Source organism: Notothenia rossii (assembly GCF_949606895.1).
Source record: "Notothenia rossii genome assembly, chromosome: 7".
NCBI lineage: Eukaryota > Metazoa > Chordata > Actinopteri > Perciformes > Nototheniidae > Notothenia > Notothenia rossii.
This window is the reverse complement of record NC_136905.1, coordinates 71,664,776-71,684,410: the sequence shown is the minus strand read 5'-3', so window position 1 is coordinate 71,684,410 and position 19,635 is coordinate 71,664,776. Positions and strand designations below refer to the sequence as shown.

The 19,635-nt window shown below is 41.8% G+C and overlaps 1 protein-coding gene across 1 annotated transcript; it reads right to left on the bottom strand.

The window, feature by feature from the left end:
• Nucleotides 1–230: 230 nt before the first annotated feature.
• On the bottom strand, nt 231–19,632 carry tonsl (tonsoku-like, DNA repair protein). The gene is made up of 28 exons (XM_079691976.1): nt 19,314–19,632; nt 19,115–19,210; nt 18,408–18,550; nt 18,057–18,240; nt 17,821–17,950; nt 17,557–17,728; nt 17,328–17,442; nt 17,073–17,224; nt 16,797–16,949; nt 15,563–15,688; nt 15,011–15,194; nt 14,867–14,922; nt 14,675–14,764; nt 14,031–14,103; nt 13,773–13,936; nt 12,270–12,393; nt 11,926–12,185; nt 9,631–10,108; nt 8,762–8,970; nt 6,557–6,663; nt 6,280–6,436; nt 4,606–4,684; nt 4,209–4,516; nt 3,441–3,612; nt 2,977–3,152; nt 2,788–2,861; nt 2,398–2,531; nt 231–747 (listed from the first exon to the last, which is right to left on the bottom strand). Exons 1-28 carry the CDS (start codon nt 19,336–19,338, stop codon nt 548–550), a joined length of 4,341 nt encoding a protein of 1,446 aa, XP_079548102.1. The 5' UTR covers nt 19,339–19,632; the 3' UTR covers nt 231–547.
• Between the last annotated feature and the right edge of the window lie 3 nt (nt 19,633–19,635).

The window sequence follows — 19,635 nt, the reverse complement described above, 5'->3', positions numbered from 1 at the left end:
TAGACCGACCAGGGAGTGAGGATGTGTTGACAGCTGGCATAAAGAAAGAAGCCCCGCCCACAGTGGAGATGTTAAACTGTGTTTTCTCACAGCACCATCAACAGGTCAAAATGTTTCCTTTCTCCTTCAGGTTACTTTGTGCGTATACGGTGCAGCCAGTTTTATCTGCATTTGATTTGTATTCCTTCTCGAGATGAAAATGTGCTGCTGAAAGACGAAGGCAAAAAGAGTCACTTTAATTGTTTTTATATCAAAATCATTCAATCATCCAGTTGATGCGTCATGACACAAACACAGTGCTTACATAACAAATTGAAGACTTTTACAGATACACATAAATAATGCGTACAAAAGACAAGAAACATATAAGACAATAACACAAAATATCCTTGGATGTCACTGTTCTTGTTCATTGCATCCCCGCTAACTGAAGGAAATCTTCATATAGCACCCTCAGTATAACTGTTTTGTGTGTATGAGTTCCCATGACTCAGTGTCAGTGATGAAGATGTGCCATTTCCTCTGAAGCACATTTCAGTTTCCCCCTTCAGGACGAGGCTGGAGCGGAGAGAAGACACCTACTGTTCCGGTCGATGAAGTGCCCCGGGGAGCGGCTGCAGTCCCAGCTCTGCTTTAGAGCTTGCCGGTCCAGTTTGTTGAGTCCCTGAGAGCAAAGACGCAGATCCTGGACCAGCTCAGACAAACCGTCCAGACCGGCAGTGTCCCAGGGGCCACACACCTCACAGCCTGCGGGGGAGCAACAAGCAGCTTATCTTTATTTTGTATTGCAAGAATCCATTATATTACATTACATGTTATGCTGCGTTCACACCGGACGCGATGCGATGTTTGGGGGCGGCGCGATTACATGTAAATGCTGCAGAGACGCAGACAGACGCAAATTCGCTCCGACGGCGAGCATGAAGCGGTGGACAAGGCGCGAATCACGTGATTGAGGCGATTGGACGGTGCGTCAAACGCGAGAGTTCCATTTTTTCAACTCGAGCGTCAAATTCACGTGACGCGTTCTCGCGGAAGCCAATCAGCGGTGAGGATCTCAGCCTGCCGTCACTGGCGTTCAACCAGAAAACATCAGCTGTTAGCAGTTAGCACACAGAGATCACAGCTCCTCATATCTGTTCAGAAACTGGACAAAATATAAACAAGTGCAAACCACAGACTGTCAGTGTCATGGTGAATACAGTCGCTGGTTTATTTATGTCTGTAGGCCGTTGCTATGAGTGTGGAATAAGCATATACAACGTTAGCTTAGCCTGGTCGACCCAATCTCCATTCAGAAAACAAGCATTTTAAAAAGGTCTTGTCTGCAGACTTGTCAAGCATTAATTCATGGTTTTTACTAACCGGTATCAGTATGTTGTTACGTCGGCATCATTTTGAAACGTGTATTACAATTTAATCATGGTAAAATATGTTCATTTTGTTGTACTTGTAGTTCCCGAGCCAGCGCGTCTTGTTTGAATGATGCGAGTAAACACAGCTGGCAGCCGCGGTGAAACTCGAGCGACTAGAGCGATGTGATAGGAGCGTTTAGAGCGAAGCGAATATTCGCATCGCGTCCGGTGTGAACGCAGCGGCCCGTCCACATAGCGGCGTGCGTTGACGCTTGCCGGCGGGCGTGTCTGACACTCGACCAACAACCAATCACATGAATCTCCCGCCCCTGACACACAAGCAGCTAGATTGGTTAGAGCTTGTACTGGCATATGATTCGATTGGCTGCAGTTCTGCCGAGGCGTCAAAAGTTGAACATTGCTCAACTTTTGTAGTGAGCCACGCCAGCAACGCTCCGCGTCGCTTCCCACGATGCAGTTCGGCGAAAAGTGACGTCACCCCATTCAAAGTGAATGGTGAAGCGTCAACGCACGCCGCTGTGTGGACGGGCCGTAAGGGCTTCTCGGCAACTCTGCAGAATCCTGCGACACACGCCTCCATATTACATATTACACAATGCCTACTAGGCACAGTGTAGACATAATATAACATGTTTAACTAACTACTGTATGCATCAGTTCATGTTGGTTAAAATGTGGTTTATGTGAATCTGTTTTCATAAAATGAATTCTCTGTTATCCATTTAAACTTAAATTGTTTTATCAATTAGTTATTTTCCTGCTCCTGCTCAATGCTATGGAAATATATTCAGAAATTGCTAAATCTAGAACACATTTTTAAACAATAGTTGTCACAAATCATGATATTAAAGGACAATCAAAAATAAAAATAAATATTTACAGTCCTTCATGTTCAACCAACCCTTTTGTAGCTTCCAGTTCCAATATTGTGTGTTAATGTAGCACGTTACTTTAAGAAATGTTGTTAATGATACTGAATATATTTCACAATTGTAATGTTTAAGCGTGTTTAAAGACGCACCTTGAAGGTTTAGAAGGTTCAAAGGTCGGCAGGCCTCTCTGAGAGAGATGAGGATGTTGTTCAGTCCTGCTGAAGTAACAGATGGATTTCCTGATAAGTTCAGGTTCACCAGAGTTGGACATGAAGGCAGGCATCTGGAAGAGAATTACAAATAAAGTTACTAAAAAATGTCTAGACAGACCCAACCAGAGAAATCCTTTTGATTCCTCTTCCTGGTTCTTTGTTAAAGTACAGCGTATGAAATTAATCCAATAAGGTTAGTCTGAACGTAATTTCTTATCATTCTAAACCTGTGTTGACAGACTGTTGGCAGCATGCTTCAAGGACATTATTACACAATAATGATGGTTTGTTGGTTATTTTATTTAAGATGAACACACACACACTCACCTGGCCAAAGTGGCTACACTGCTGTCTGTCAACCCGTTTGCTGCCAGACTCAGGTGGGTCAGGGAACACTCCTCCTACGAGGAAAGAAAAACGCTTTGTTTGTACTGAACCCAAATATGGAGTTGCACTGGAGCTTTTAAATAATATCAGTTCTGAAAAATATTTCTTTACTAGATTCTGTGTGTGTACCTGCGACAGGATTTTAGCGAGGGGTTCCAGCGCCGGGGAATCTGCCGGACCCCTGCGGACGGCTGACAGGTCCAAGTGTGTGAGAGAGTGGAGAGGCAGAGTCTTCAACACCAGCTCAAAGCCAGTGGAGCCCAGTGCATTGTGGGAAAGACACACGGATTTCAGGTGGCCCGTTCCTAAAAAGAAAACCATACATAATCATTTAAAAATGATTTTCAGGTACCTGAAATATTTTCTTCTTGGTTGCTCTTAGCTTGTAGATAAATAATACAACTATTCTACCCTTTGTCTCAATTTATAGAAAATAAAAACATGACTGTTTATGTAAGTTGAACCTCTGGGAAAATACAAGGGTTTTTTAGATCTGTGAGACCGTTCTTGAAACTGCTTCTCATTGATCACTATCAGCTCAACCACGACTTATTAACTACTGCATCTGAACATCCAGAGGCCATTTGAGTCACCTGACAGAGCGTTGGCCAGCAGCAGGCGGTGCTGCTGGAGGAAGCGTGCGGTGAGGCCGCAGCCCTGCAGAGACAGCCTGGCTAACAGAGGACAGCAGGACAGCAGGCAGGACAGAGACTCGGACACCCCGTCCCCCAGCTGGTTCAGACTGAGGTCTAGCTCCTCCAGGCACTGCGACAGGAAACAATCACAGACAGAACTTTCATAAGAGAGACTTCTCTTTCAAGCCTCATTTATAATAAACTGGTTCATCTCAGTTGTGATGAAACATGTGCACGACGGTTTGCTTCCAGCCTGCTGTTTGTGGCAAGTGGTTTCCTTCTGAATCATTAACCAAGTTTGATGTGATGCACCGATATAGGCTATGCAAAGAAAAATAATATAGACATATCTTTTGGAATTGGTCATCGAAACCGAAATTCATTTGTGCCAGACGTTAGTCATCCAAATAGCAATACAAAAAATGTACCAGCCACTTCGGTTACAAACTGAAGTCATTTTCCTAAGAACCCTGCCGCAATTAAATTAAGCAGACTAATATTTTGTTTGTTGTACTTTATTCAATACCAATATTTATTTTTAATATTTTTCTAAAATGTCAGTGCTATGATGGAGGCAACCTTTCTGCACATGTTTTTTTGTGATTTAGGGTAAGTGTACTATATTGTATAATTTAAAGTAAAAATATCACCACTATCCAAATAGTGACAGATATGAAAATAATGCTCCTAACAAGGAAACACTGAAGAATGAAACCAGGTGTTTACCGGAAACGCAGGATGACACTGTCCCTTTAAAGCATTCACCGCCTTCTCCAGCCCTTCCCCTGTAATGCCGTTGGCAGAAATGTCCAGCAGGCGAAGGCGAGGCATGGTGATTGTTGCGGCAACCAGCTCAGGAAGAAGGTTGTCATGGAGACGGTTGCCGGAAATGCGCAGCTCTGTGAGGGTGGCCTGCAGTTTGAGGGCGCGGAGCAGCGGGTTGAGGGAGGGAGGGGCCAGGCTGAGGCCGCACACCGACACAGAGGAGCTCCCATCCTGCACCTCACACAGCCGGGTCACACGCCTGTTCTCCTCTGCAGGGAGAAGGAGGGAGGCTCCAGTTTGGGTTTTCAAAATGTCTACAGTATATCTGTGTTTGTGTGCTTTAGTGTGTGTTGCTCACCCACTGCCAGGCTGTTGCAGGCCTTCTTGTAGCGCTCGGGGAGAGGAGGGAGATCCCAGGAGCAAACTTCAGCCAGAACCTAAAACAGAACACACCATGCTAATTATTTGCTCCTAGAAAAAATAAGTAAAAGGAAATCCTTTAGGCTTTTAGTTTTTTGAGTGTGTTATTGAATGTGGAATCATTTTGGCAAGGGTTTTAAAGGTCCCATGTCATGCTTTTCGGTTATTAACCGTCTCCTTGTGTGTTATGTAGCTTTTTAATGCATGTACACGGTCAGCAAAGTCACAAACCCTCAAAGTACACCCTGTAGCGAGTACAACTCTAACACAGAAAAGATGTGTCGATGCTGCCCCAGAACGCCTCGTTGGAGATTTTTCTTTTTCCATTGTTTTCTTCTTATAGCGTAGTAAGTACAGTGGCGTATTGGGTATAGTGACGTAACGTATCTCACACACACAATCTTTTCTCAGCTGCAGCTCAGCGCATTTCTCAGCCTGAACATAGCCTGAACTCAGCCTGAACTCAGCCTGAACTCAGCCTGAGACGGCGAGACGCGGCGGGGCGGGGCTCGGCCTGGGCTTGTTCTGAGCACACACGCAGACTCACAGCCAGGCTGCAGGTGTGTGTGTGTGTGTGTGCTCGGGCTGGGTTCAGGCTGGGTTTAGCTGTGTCTCGCAGATCCCCCCCAGCAACCAGGAAACGACACCAGTAAGCCAGCTCACACTGTCCGCTCCAGCAGCGAGCCCCGCAACGTCCCGCCAACACGGCACCCAGACCCCACGCAACATTCCCATCTGTTTGTCATTGCTGGTGTCATTTTCTGGTTGCTAACGCCATTGTAACACATAATCACTGATGTTCCGCTGTAACGGTGGTGGACTCATCACTCATCAGAGAGTGAATACACATACTATACAGAGAGGCTGTATGAGAAACCAATGTGAGTTTGGAAAATTGCACGATGTAAATCTATTCTAGTGGACCTCAACAATGGAAATATGATCAGTAGAAATGGCCATGACATGGGACCTTTAATAATACATGATAATAATATTACATGTTATTTATATAGCGCTTTTCCTGGTGCTCAAAGCGCTATACAACCAAGTTAAGAAAAGTTGTGCTTTTAGATTTTTTTTAAACCCTTAAAATACCAAAATCAGTGAGCAATGCAACCCCAATTAAAATAAAAATCTGTGATACCAAGGACATTCCAGCATAACATAATGCAATATGTCAAATCAGACTTTCAATATAGAACGCTGGTTTCAAAATGTGAGTTTTTTATGTTTTACACCAGATTGAGAAATGTTCTCATGTTTGCCCCATGCCATTTCCCCTTTTTCTACTAGGGTTATTATTGCTGTATTATTATTATTATTATTATTATGGGATGATTACAAATTTACATTATTCATCAATGACATATTCCAGACAGTAAAAAAAAAGTTTTTCTCTCTAGCATTTAGTATGCAGATTAAGTATATTATTTTCCATTAAAAAAAATATTTAAGATTGAATTGAGAAAATAAATATTTTACTCAGTGTAATGCAAATATAAAATATTTTTTATGGCAGTTTTTTGACTGACATTTATGTCCTCTAAGGAGCTTCTTCTTTAAAGTGCTGAACCAAATACTGGTACAAATACAAAGTACTGCTTGGACTCACCTCCTCGTTGGTGTGCAGAACGGCCAGCAGCAGGTCCTGAGGGCAGAGCAGGGCACCTTCCTTCTGCAGCGAGAGGCGAGGCAGGAGGCCACACTTCTGGTAGTAACGTTGAGCGGCCTGCTCACACAGCCAGGACACGGTGCACGAGTCCGCCTCACTGGGGAATGTGAAACGAGGATATGGAGGGATGTTCTTTCATGTTAAATCCCAAACGTTTAACCTAAGATGTCCTTACACTGCAGTCATTCATGTATATGAAAGTGACGTGTACACAAACCTTTGTGGAACTGGGATGAGGAAAACATCTTCCTGAACTCTGACCCTCATTCTGATTGGTGGAGGCATTGATGTAGGCATGGGGGCAGCTAAAGTGTGGGTTGGAGGCTGAAATAAATTGATAATAAAAAACATAAGCAAAACATATCGATGTCTTTGAAAAGGGGGAACCCCACCGAATTCTGAATTATATCAGGACTGAGAACAACACATTCTGAAAACACAGTGGGTCCAAGGTAGATCTGAAGGTATTAAAGCTGCCTCAATGTCTTAAAATGGCACCACCTCCTTCATCATCTCCCATCACCAGCACATTCATTACTGTCTTAAAAGGTGGGGTAGGTAAGTTTGAGAAACCAACTCGAGTGCGCTAGAATTTGAATATACACAACCGGAAAAAAATCAGCCACTTCCTTACAGAGCCCCTCCTCCAACATACACGAATGCGCACATGACCAATGAGGGCACGAGATAAGTTTGTGCACAGATGGAAGGCTTACAGGCAGGTAGGCCATCCAGTTATTTTAGCCGGGCCGGCTAAAATGATTGGTCGTGCTTTTTACAGCGCTACGGCTTCCACAGATGACATTTTTTTAATGGATTTTTTGTCAAAGCACTTCAGATATTCATTGCTATCGGGATGTTAAGAGCATTCCATGGAATATAACAAAAAGTGTATCTCGAGTCGGTTTCTCAAACTTACCTACCCTACCTTTAAGTTAATCAAGAATAAAGACAGATCCTGACAAATGATCTTCTACTTATGTCCCAGAGTGTCACTGAAACATTAATTATTATCGAGTTGCAGTTAACGTCATAATGCCCCTCGGTCTGGCCGTGAAGCTCCGAAAATAATTGTACCTCCTACGGCCACCATGGCCTGCGTGCCCCTGATACTGTTAACATCTCAAAGTTGCTTTAAAAGCGTCAGAACAGTGGTTTCTGAACTGCATTATGCTGCGTTCACAACGGACGCGATGCGAATATTCTCATCGCTCTAACCGCTGGAGTTTCACAGCGGCTGTCAGCTGTGTTACTCCTGTCATTCAAACAGGACGCGCTGGAGAGGGGGCGGGGCTTATATCCATGTAAATACTGTGGTGGAAACCAACTACAACAAAATTAACCTATTTTACCGTGATTAAGTTGTAATACACGTTTCAAAATGATGCCGAAGTAACTACATACTGATAACGGTTAGTAAAAACCAAGCTGTCTAGTCAGGATTCAGACAGTATTGCACTTCGTTTATTGCCTTGGTTGATTCTGTTGGCTTATATTTTATTTTATCAATAAGGTATTTATATTGTTTTTCCCTTTTGAAAAAGATGTTCAGTTATGTTAAAGTCTTTGATTGCACTTCAAGTCTAAAGTTTACATTTACATGTTTTACTTAGTTATGTTTTACTCTCCTTTTCATGTTTATTGATGTTACATCACTGCTAGTGCTACCTAAAAAAAAGTGCATTTTTATACTGAGAAACTGTGCCTTGAATATTTTATTTTATTTAGCAAGAGAGTGCACTGTGTTAACGTTTGTTGTGTAGGGTGTAGGTAGGGTGTAGGCCTACCTACTTGAACAATGAGGAAGCCATATCAAAATTCCTGTTGAATTGTTCATTCAGGGATTCATTGCAGAATTAAAACCAGCTTAAAATGGTATTTTGGTCTGTTAGTCCTTTTTATTTTAGTTTTTGTTACCTTGTAGGTGGTTGTACTGTTAAGTAACTTGAAAAATAACCATAATAACCGACATGAAAAAATATCGCCTATCGTGATACTGCTTGAAAGATATCGTGATATTATCTTTTTCAATATCGCTCACCCCTATCGTGCCCTCATTGGTCATGTGCGCGTTCGTGTGTGTTGGAGGGGGGGCTCCGTAAGGAAGTGGCAGATTTCTTCCAGCTGTGTATTTTCAAATTCTAGCGCACTCAAGCTGGTTTCTCCGAAATTACCTACCCCACCTTTAATAATAGATTTATTTTGTTAGCGCTTTTACAGGTGCTCAAAGACGCTTTACAGATATAGTGAAAAGAAAAGAAAGGAACAACAAATAAATATATAGTTTTTAAGTAATGAAAAATCTTTTTCTGAACCTTCACTCTTCTGAACTTGTAATTTAAATACTATTTATGTGCATTTAATAGCCTTGCTTCCCTCTGTAACTCATCAGAATGAAGGGCAGGATACAGATAGTTCTCACCTGCATGTGCATGTGTATGTGTGGAGGTGGTGGCGTCTCAGGTCCCATATCCTCATCGTCTGTCACTGTGGGGCTGTGTGACCTGTTGACCTCTCGTCGGCCCAAACGCACCATCCCCGGCATCTGAGTCATCTTCACCTGCTGAGGCTTCTGAGAGCCGTTCCTTTTCAGAGAGAGACCCCTGCTGGAGGACGAAGGAACTGAAGAATCTGAAAGAGAACAGGAGCAATATGAAGGTCCATTATAATATAAAGGCTGAAGACTTTCCTCTTTATTACAGCATACAGTTAGGACTGGTTTTAAACTCCCTTTTAAACATCCTTATGGACCCTTCATTTTATGGAATTTTAATTATTGTGAACTTCTAACTGTATTTGTGTCGTTGTGTTTTGTACCCATTCATTGGTATTTTCACATGTATCTTGTCATTTTACTATATTTTCAGATATGTTTGTTGTTTTTACATTATCATTCATGTTTGCTGATTTGTGAAGCCCTCTGAGACGAATGTGTTTTGTGATATTGGGCTATATACAGGGCTGCACATAACTGGTGCGCAGGTACGCATGCGTACCCCCCGCCAAAAAAGGGGCACCGGACCGGATCATTTGAAAAAAAGCGCATTTGCGCACCAACATTGAGAGAGAGAAAGAGAGAGAGAGAGAGAAAGAGAGAGAGAGAGAGAGAGAGAGAGAGAGAGAGAGAGAGAGAGAGAGAGAGAGAGAGAGAGAGAGAGAGAGAGAGAGAGAGAGGGAGAGATTTGCGAGTTGCGAGAACTGGTAAGATAGCAGGGTTTCCCACACATAGACTTTACTTGGGCGGGCCGCCCAGGTATATTAACGGCCGCCAAAGTATAATAAAAGCATTACCTCTGTAGAAGTCAGAGTTAAAGAGCCTCTTTTGACTTCTTGACGTTGAAGACAAGACGCTGTCCTCTCCTCTCGCCCCACTTTGCTGGAGCCTCCTCTTTTTCTTCGGCTGGAGCTCCCCCAGATCATCCTCCAGCCACTCATCAGCGAGATACTCCTCTTCAGGAACCAGGGCTGATTTGCTGCTGGAGGAAACAGCTGGCGTGCTGGAGAACTGAGGCTGCGACAGACCTTGGAGGAGAGTTTTGGAGCTGCCAAGGCCTCTGATGGCACTGTGGTACTCATCTCGCTGAAAAACAAACGGCGCGGGAGCCTCTCTGAGAGTTTCTCGGCCCGAGATGGGGATCGGGTTGACTTCCTTGTTTGCGGGGACTTCCTTTTGACTCGGGGCTGCTGGGAAACTGTGTCGAGGGCGGACGCCCCGGAGAGGACTTACCGCACGTTCAGAGTCGCTGTCGTCTGAGGAGCTTAAGTTATTCTGTTGGAAACATATAAAGTATATAAATGAACTTAAATAATCAAAAGAAAAAAACCGCACTTCAGAGTTTTACTTATACAGCAGAACTTACAATGATATTGCTTGTTTGAAGTAAATATGTCAGCACTGTTGTTGTCCTTAGTTTGAATCTTTATAGTTTATTGCACTTATTGTAAGTCGCTTTGGATAAAAGCGTCAGTTAATGGTAATGTAAAGTAACGTCACTATATACAAATCACATTCGGTAATTGTACATCCAAAGAATTCAATTTCAGTGACAGGGTTTCTCTAGGGCAGTGGTCACCAACCTTTTTAAGCCCAAGATCACCGACCTCGGCCTAGGTGAAAGGCGAGATCTACCTATTGCAGAATTGAGCGAAAAAGACGGCCCAGACAATGCTTCCAATTTGAGGCCTTTTATATAGGCTAATTGCATCTGAATTACTGTTACAATGAAGGCTCCATAATCAGCTCACGGCATAGTCCTCACCTCCGGGAAGATTTTTTCTTAAATATTGAAGTTGAAAGCATCAATCTGGTGCACTTTGAGAGCAATGGATACCTCTCAGCACCCATATGAAACAGAACTGTAAACAGATTTTCTTTTTCTTTATGGATATTTTACAAATCACTCCCCTTTTAAACTGTATTCTTGTTTTACTGCCATATAGTAGGCTATTTCATACCTGTTTTCCATTTATTCTCTTATTGTTTGTATAACTATAATGATCATATGAAGGTGTGCCGCGGAAATAATCTTTTGAATAATTTGTGACAAAACCGTTCTAAACACTCAGAGAGTCCTTTAACTCACCTGAGCCCCTCAGTCTGACAGGAGAGGACTCTCCTCCAGCTTGTTGTGGAAACAGCTCCTTATGTCCGTTAGTGTAGCTAGCTAACCAGATGCTAACATCACGGTCCCCGCTAGCACCGGTCCCTCTCTCTCCCTCACTCCCTCACTCCCTCTCTCTCTCTCCCTCTCTCTCTATCACACTAAATGCGCTATTGCCACACACACACAGAGCCGAGCTTGAATGACACAAGCACACGTGTATTTCCATGCAACTCTCTGATTGGTCTGGTGTCTTGCCTCTGTTGCATTCACTGAACACGGCAAATTACAGTCCTGCCGTCGTCTCTTGTGTCATGATGAGGTTCACGTAAAGCACGGTAAATGTATTATATTATTGAGGTGTCTCAAATATACGTCAATAAAGTGGCACCTGCTAACGGGGTGGTGGATGATAGGTTTACATCTAAAAACGTATTTTTCAAACATATTTTTTTAATTTTATTTTTCTTTCTGTTACTTTTTTTTTTAACGGTCCGCGATCTACCCGCACCACACTCGCGATCGACCGGTCGACTGTTTGGCAACCACTGCTCAAGGGGCAAATTCAAGACTTTTTCAGACCGAACTAGCATCACATGGTATGACATTTAATACCTGTTTCACTGTATGAAGGGATGATGGAAACCAAAAGGTATTACTTCACATTATGTTCAGTACATTATTGCTGTATACGTAGTACTTTAATAACGAGATAAAGACCAATATAAGCAGCATACAAATGTATGGAAATATTTACCTGCATTTAAAAGTTATTTCACATTTGGGATTTTATTGAAATCAATCCATTCATTTTGAGCTTCCTCGCTACTGCGGCTAGGATTAGCATCAGTGTTGGCCTCAAGATTAAAAGGCCTCCTGCAACTGTTGCAACTTTTAGTTAATAGGTGTATAAGTCTCCTGGCAGCTCACAATCAGAAACTAAAACAGGATTAATTATTTGAATCTACAAATAAATGAGCATTACCCCATACAGAACAGCAGCCTCTGTTCCTCTGGCTCTGTGGCGCCGGGTTGAGCCGTTGCTCTGCCACTGTTTGGGGCTGGCAGGTGCTGCTGTCACCTCAGAGTTCCTGTTTGTTCTGGGCCGGCTTTGGCTGGAAGAACCCCCCCCTCCAGAGGGACAGCCTCCTGCAGAGGAGGACAGCGGCTCTGAGTTCTCAGCATCAAACAGCTGGCTGTCCTGCAGGGCATCGAAAGGCTTGGCTGGGGCCGGAGCAGCAGCCACTGTGTGAGGCAGATAAGTGATGTGTGAAAGGATACTTAAAAGGCAAAGCGAGGATAAACTGTGGCGAGATGTAAAGGCCTCACCTCCGCCTGAAAGAGCCTTCCTCAGCAGTCTCTCTGTCGCCATGCACTCCTGCTTGGTGTCCTGGTCCAACTCCCTGCTGTACGTCCTCTGCCAGTGACGCAGGGTGTCCATGGGGGAGTCGCCCTGACAAAGGATAGAGAAAGCATGATTATGATAATGAAGCGATACTTTATAGAGTGGCGAAGTCCCTCCCCTTCCGGGGGACCTCCATGGGACCTTATTTCTGAAAAAGTATGTATGGAAGTCAATGGGGAGAGAAAGATTATCTTTTGATCCCGTTTGAATTGTGCAACAAATTACACATGTGATGTTTGTCAATTTAAAAGATAATTTTGCAAGTCAAAAAATTAAAATGTGTCGTAGAACTGTTAAGTAACACATTTTTTTGTGTGAAGCGCTCAATGAACTACAACTCTGGTCTTGCATACGTTACCAACACCAAGATGGCCGTCACGTTAGCACATTTCATCTCTTTCTTTCAGAATGAAGCGAAAAGTATTAAAAGAGGTGAAAATCATTACAAGTCTGGCCATGTTGAAAACTGTACGTACACAAAAGGGGAGTTAGTCGGTTCCAAGAGAGCCAGCATGCGGGACAGGCTTTACAAGGTTTCGGTGAGTAACACGAGTGTAATGTGTAACGTTAATGTACGCGACTCTGGGATTTATAGTCTTTCTAGTTGTGTATTTTTCATAGTCTTATATTTCAACAGTTTTAAGACAAACTGTGACTTTTTTGACATGGAAATTATTTTTTAAGATTGACAAACATCATATGTGTAATTCATGGCACAATTCAAACGGGATCGAAAGATAATCTTTCTCTCCCCATTGACTTCAATACATAATTTTTCAGAAATAAGGTCCCATGGGGCGGAAGTAGATGGGCGTGACTTCGCCACTCTATTGTGAGATCTAGCCTGACATTTTTCTTGCATCACAACAGCTCCTTTGCATCATCCACAAAGAACTGGTGACAAGGATCAAACAGCCTCTTATTTTTTACGAAGAATTTGTATTACTTGAACAGAAATGTTGTTTATGTGGGATACATATTTAGTTTTTATGGATATTATGAAACGTAATTTAAATCATGTCCATGAATGAAAAAAAAAAAGGAAACGTCATTTAAGTTAAAGGGACTTATATGGAAGATGGAAAAGATGTATTAATTGTGAAAAAGAAACAGGAAACATGAAATTGAAACATATTCATTTTATCCATGAGATAAGACCCAAATGTGTACACACACACATTGCATTTAAAATCCAGATTTGTGTGAGTTTCATCAGCTCAGCAGCCGGTGTATTAAGAGTTTCAGAAAGCGGACCTATTTAACATTCAGAAGCATATATTAAGGGTTGTTTGAAACTGTTCAATAACATTTTGATAGTACTAATACAAGTATGAAATTGCTTCCTGAAGATTATCACTGTCTATTACTGAACCAGATCTTGTAATGGATAAAAGGCTAAAATGCCACGCACACACACACACACACACCTTGGAGTTGCGCTGGGTGACAGAAGCCCCTCGCTCCACCAACAGTCTTCCAACTCTTAGACTTCCACAAGCGAGCGCATCATGGAGAGGGGTCATCCCCTCACATAGGGGTCCGCCAGGATCATTCACGTTAGCGCCGTGCTCCAGAAGCAAGGCTACAATGTCTGCATGAGAGAAAGAAGACTAACGTTTATTTTTCCTGCTTTTACAAAAACAACTTTTAACCAAGGTCGAACACAGTTAAATAAGATCAGTTACCATAGTGACCGTGGTTGGAGGCCTCATGAAGGGGAGTCCAGCCACAATAGTCTCTGGGGTTCACCGGGTGACCCTGACATAACGAAAAACCAAACATTGTAAATTATTAAAAATCCAGGTTAACATCACTTCTTATAAATAATTAAAGAAGAGAAAGTGAGAATATGTGTTTTTGTGTCGTATATATTTTAAAATCTTAGTATCAAACAGATATTTTAATGTTAACAGGTGGATTTTATTTCTCAATCATTTTTCTTAACTGTTTTCTTTTTTGGCCACATGAAATTACCGGTAATTAAAACCAGGGCTGCTCGGTTATGGCAAAAATCATAATCTCGATTATTTGGGTCAATAATTGATGTCAGGATTAAAACGATTATCCATTTATTTTGAAAACATCCATTTATTGAAAAAAAGATTGTTAAAAGTATGTTTTTAACAGTTGATTACCCTGAACTTCAAGTTTAATTCAACTGAAAAACCAATATAAAAAATAAATAATAAATACAAATAAATAAATAATCATTTTATTTCGATTATGTTGTTTTCATAATCGTTGCAAGCCAAAATCGTAATTGCGATTAAAATACCATTAATTGAGCAGCCCTACTTAAAACACATTTTATAAATGTTGTTTTCCCCACCTGTTCAATCAGATACTGGGCCTGCTTCAGGTTACCGTCTATACACGCTCTGTGCAGAGACGTCTCGCCCTTTTCGTTCCTCTTGTTCCACTAAAATAAATATGAAGCAAAGCAGAAAGTAAAACACTGAAGACATGAAATAAAAAGATTAGATTAATGCTTTTGTAGTGTGACAAATGATACACAACTCACCCTTCCTGCCTTTCTCCTTCCTGACACCATCTTGTCATATCCCTCCAAATCATCGTCTAGATCGTAATATAAGAGAAACATAAAATAACTTGGACTAAAATCCATTTGTCTAGAAATGTCAGGGACGCAGGATGCTAGTGTTACCTGATTCTGAGAGATTGACATCGCTGTCCTCTAGTGGCTCACTGTTGTCCATCTCCTCCTCTTCATCCTCCTCACCATCACTCCCATCCGCAGCACAGAGCTCCTGCAGCCTGGCCTCAATGTCCTCAGCCTGAGAGGAGCCGCATCGCCTCTGGGACGCCAGCCAGAGCCTCAACACACGTTTCTACAGAGAGGAAAAATCATACACAGAATCTGCCTTTCGACTCTTCACAGTCAAAATATTATTCTTAAGCAAAGTACAAGGATTTGAAGAAGTGGGTTATGTATGGTGGATAGATAGATGTGCTGTGTTGTTTAAAAATTGGGAAAGGATTTTTGTTATAGCAGCAGCAGGTTATTAAGACGTTGCACATGAGTTAATACATTAAATAAAACAATTGAATATATAAATATTAATACAAAATAATGAATATATAATAATGAAATATGTATATCTATAGAGTATGTACAAAATACACAGTGTAACATAGAAAGAAATAAGTGAGAATACACTAGATTAAATGAGTACTGCTAAAGTATATTCCCGCTCACCTGCAGTCTGGCCTGAGCAGACTGGTCAGCGAGGCGTGAGGCTGAACTGTAGCTGCTGTCCGTTTCCTCCGACGCACAGCCGCTCTCCTCCTGAGCCGCAGCGATGTTCAGCCAAGTGCTACACTCCTGAGTCAGAAACAAACATGTGATTAAAATACATGCAAGATTCAATTACATACAGGATTTATATTTTCCATTATGTCAAATCGTTTGACAGTCTAAAGCAGGGGTCTCAAACTCAAGGCCCGGGGGCCAAATCCGGCCCACGACTTCATTTTATGTGGCCCTGCAAGAGCTTGCAAAGAATATAATATATTTTATTATACGGTTACATGCCACTTTACAGAAGTAGGATGCCCATAAACTACATGTCCCACAATGCATCTTGTTTTGTGACATGCACACTGAAGAGACTTGTAATGATTTGCCCTGGACTTCTGCTTTCAGACGTAGTTCATTACTAAGTTGTTATCCTATCTGATAAGAATCAAATTCAGAGGCAATAATGTAATTTAATACATTATTTTATATATTATATATTTATATAGTTACAACCGGCCCTTTGAGTGCAACCTTTATGCGAATGTGGCCCGCGATGAAATTGAGTTTGACACCCCTGGTCTAAAGTAATACTTCGCATCAATTATTAAGAAGGTCTTCTCCAACAACCTTGTCGGTGATTCAGCTGGTGATTGTGTATATACTTAAACCAAAATACTATATAGTATACACAATATTTATGCATGACTTACCTGTTTTCATAGACCAAAATACAGGGGTTATACAGCTTTTTAAGGGTGATTTTTCAATATGTAGATAAAACGTCATTTTCCACCCCCTTGAAGCCTTTATCATCACATCTAAATTATTATTTAAAAGGCCCTTTTGAAAAAAAGAGTTGACATAATTACATCATACACACAGCAAACAATGTATATTGACACTACGTTTTTTTTAACCAGATGTTCTTATTAACTTCGATAGTCATTTTAGTAAGCGCTTAGCTAGCAAGGCTGCGAATCGTTATGGCGACAGGATATTTTCATTCTAAATATCCAATGAGTAAAATAAAGCAAAGCATATTTCCTAACCTGAAAGCAATATGGTTAAAATTAAGCATTTTCAAGCATGCAAGTCTTTGTATTAACCCTGCAGATTATATCATAAGGACCATAGAATGGCCCTTTTAAAAAAACAGGATAAAGTAAAGTGAGATATATGTAGTGTACAGTACCTCAGTGGGGCTGCCCTGCCGTAGAGCCAGCTCCCTCCTGTAGTGCTCCACCCCCCTGCTGTGCTGTCTCAGGTCAGTGCATGTCGCAGCCAGAGACACGTGGATCACAGCCAGCTCCCTGCCAGGCTTTCCCAACGCCTCAGCACCCTTTAGCTGCACCACACAGACAACAACGATGACATCAATAATTGTGTCATGTGAAAAAACTCAAACTGGAGAGGAGTTTAAAACGTGGCAAATATTGGGTGCTGAAGTGAACTTTAAAACCTTCTTTACCTGAGCTTGATATGCATCCAGAGCTTTGCTGTAGCAGCCAATCTTGCAGTAAAGGTCCCCCAGCTGCTCTGCCAGCCCCACGGCCTGATGGGAGCTGAGTTTGTTGCCCTGATCCTCCCCAAACTCTTCCTCCAGTTTACAGCCCTTGTCCGCTAGAAATTGGGAACAAATTACACCATCAACTCAGAGATCATTTCAACTAAAGTTACAAAAAATAAGCCACACTGGGCTGATTAAATAAATTAGCCCCATTACCATATTTAAACACTTTCTTCACCGCCAGCCTGTCCAGTGGCTGCTGAGAACCCAGAAGGAGAGCTTTCTTCAGAGATCGTCGAGCTGCTACAAAATCACCCAGAGACAGCTGCACCTGTGGATTAATGTCATGGAGAAGCACTCAATACAATATGCACAGCAACAAAAACAGGGGTGAGTTAGTAAATTACATTTTGCTTTTTTGCTATTCTCAAGAATAAGTCTGTACCTTGCCGATGCAGTTAAAGCACTCGCTCTCACTAAACTTGTCCTTGATCTTCCTGGCACACTCTTTGGCCTGTTCAAGGCAGCGCACAGAATTAGAGTGTTGACCGTGACGGAAGTAAATGTTGCCCAGGTTGAAGTTGGCACGGTAGAGATCCTCCAGCAGCTGACTCTTCCTGTACAGGACGAAACGGGAGATAGCAACATGACCAACATTTTATGATAATATTTGATATACAGCGCACATTTGCCTACTCTGTGTTCTTACTCTGCAATGAAGACACTTCGTCGGATAAACTCGCTGCAACGTTTGGGCTCCCCTAGATGATCGCAGACCAGTCCAAGATTGAGGAAGAGACGTGCCTTCATCTCACTAATCTCTCGCTGTGGCACAGTCCCTGGAGGTAAGAAATAAGGAAAATGTAAGAACAAACAAACAAAATAAAAACGATATTCATTAATAAAATGCTGCATGAATACAGTGAGGATACAAACGGTGCCTACCTTCTAGACGGTCGTCCACAATGGACAGGCTCTTCCTGAAAGCCTCCTCTGCCTGCTCTAAACTGCCCCTCGATTGGTCCGATTCATAACGGAAGAGGTAGGTTCGACCAATAGTGGCCAGCGCCCTCTGCTCCTCAGCATGATCTCTGACAGAGCGAGCCAGGTCCAGGTGACATCGTTGGTGCTGAAGAAGAATATACATACATTTCCTTTACATGTTTTACTATGAGTCTGAATGATGTCTGCTACATTTTGATCATTTTGCTACTGAACAAAAGGGTTTCAATGGGTTTTAATGGCCACAGAAGTATTTTATCAGTCATTTTGAACAAAGCAGATCACTTGACTCACTTTCAAAGCAGCCTCGATGTTTCCCATCTCAGCGTAGCACTCTCCTATCTTGCGATTGGCCACAGCTCGTCCAATCACATCGTTCACCACCTCAGAGAGGGATAACTCCTGCTGGTGCTCGCTAATAGCAGCCTCATAATCACCTGAGATATACAAAAAATATGAAGAAGAATAGATAAGTGAATTTAAAATATGAGACAGTTATCAAGAAACTATACTTTACATTATTAGAAATCAAAAATACTTTTTTGTGATAATTGCTTAGACACAAAAAGATCTGTAGTCTTGCAGGAACAAGGACTATTAAGGAAGATATAGAAGAAAGTGGAGATGGTGGGGGTTCTTTTTTTTGAAGGACAATTTGATTGATCAATCAATGTTACATTAAAAAGGGGTGTAATCAATGATAAGGCAGTCACAGAAAAAAAAAACGTTTCTTCTAATGAATGCAGAGATGGTGGCTCCATATATTTTTACGTTTCAAAGTGTACAAGTATGAGTAATTCTGTATAATCTGCATTATATACCATGTAGCAGTGTTTCAATTATATTGGAAAACCTCTGATCTGTTGTCTTCTATACGTCTATGTTGTGTCCTTATGTTATATGATAAAAGCAATCTGCACACAATCCTTTTACTGACATATTTTCATTAAGCAGTCTATTCAATATAGTATTCAATATTGTTAATAGTATGAACCACTTACCATTTCTGGACAGCAGTTCTCCCAGCTGGTTGCAGATGTTTGCTTCCTCTCTAATGTTGTTGCTGTTTTGCGCTTTGCTTTTGGCTTTCTGCAGCTCTGCATTGGGATCGCACATATCAGCATTGTAAACAATCATAACAAACTTAGTTAACACACCCATTTCAACGTACAAACAGCGTATGAATGAATAGATCCTTACGTTTTATCTCCCGCAAAGAGCTCATCTTGATCCAGCCCTGAGGTAGAAGCTAAATTAGCTAAAATACAGCTGTAAGTAAATGACAACACAGCGCGCTTCACTTTAGCTTAGCGCTAAACACATCTGCCAGACTATAAATAAACTAAACAAACCACTTTATAACTTAATTTTCACCAATCCGCCTCTGTGCTTGTCTACTAATATCCTCGTCGTCATTTACGTATCCGATCCTGTTTAATATATTTACCAATTAGAGCTACATAGCAGTCATTTCAGTAAACATATTCTGCTCTAGCTTTCAGTAACTTCTTTACATTGCCCC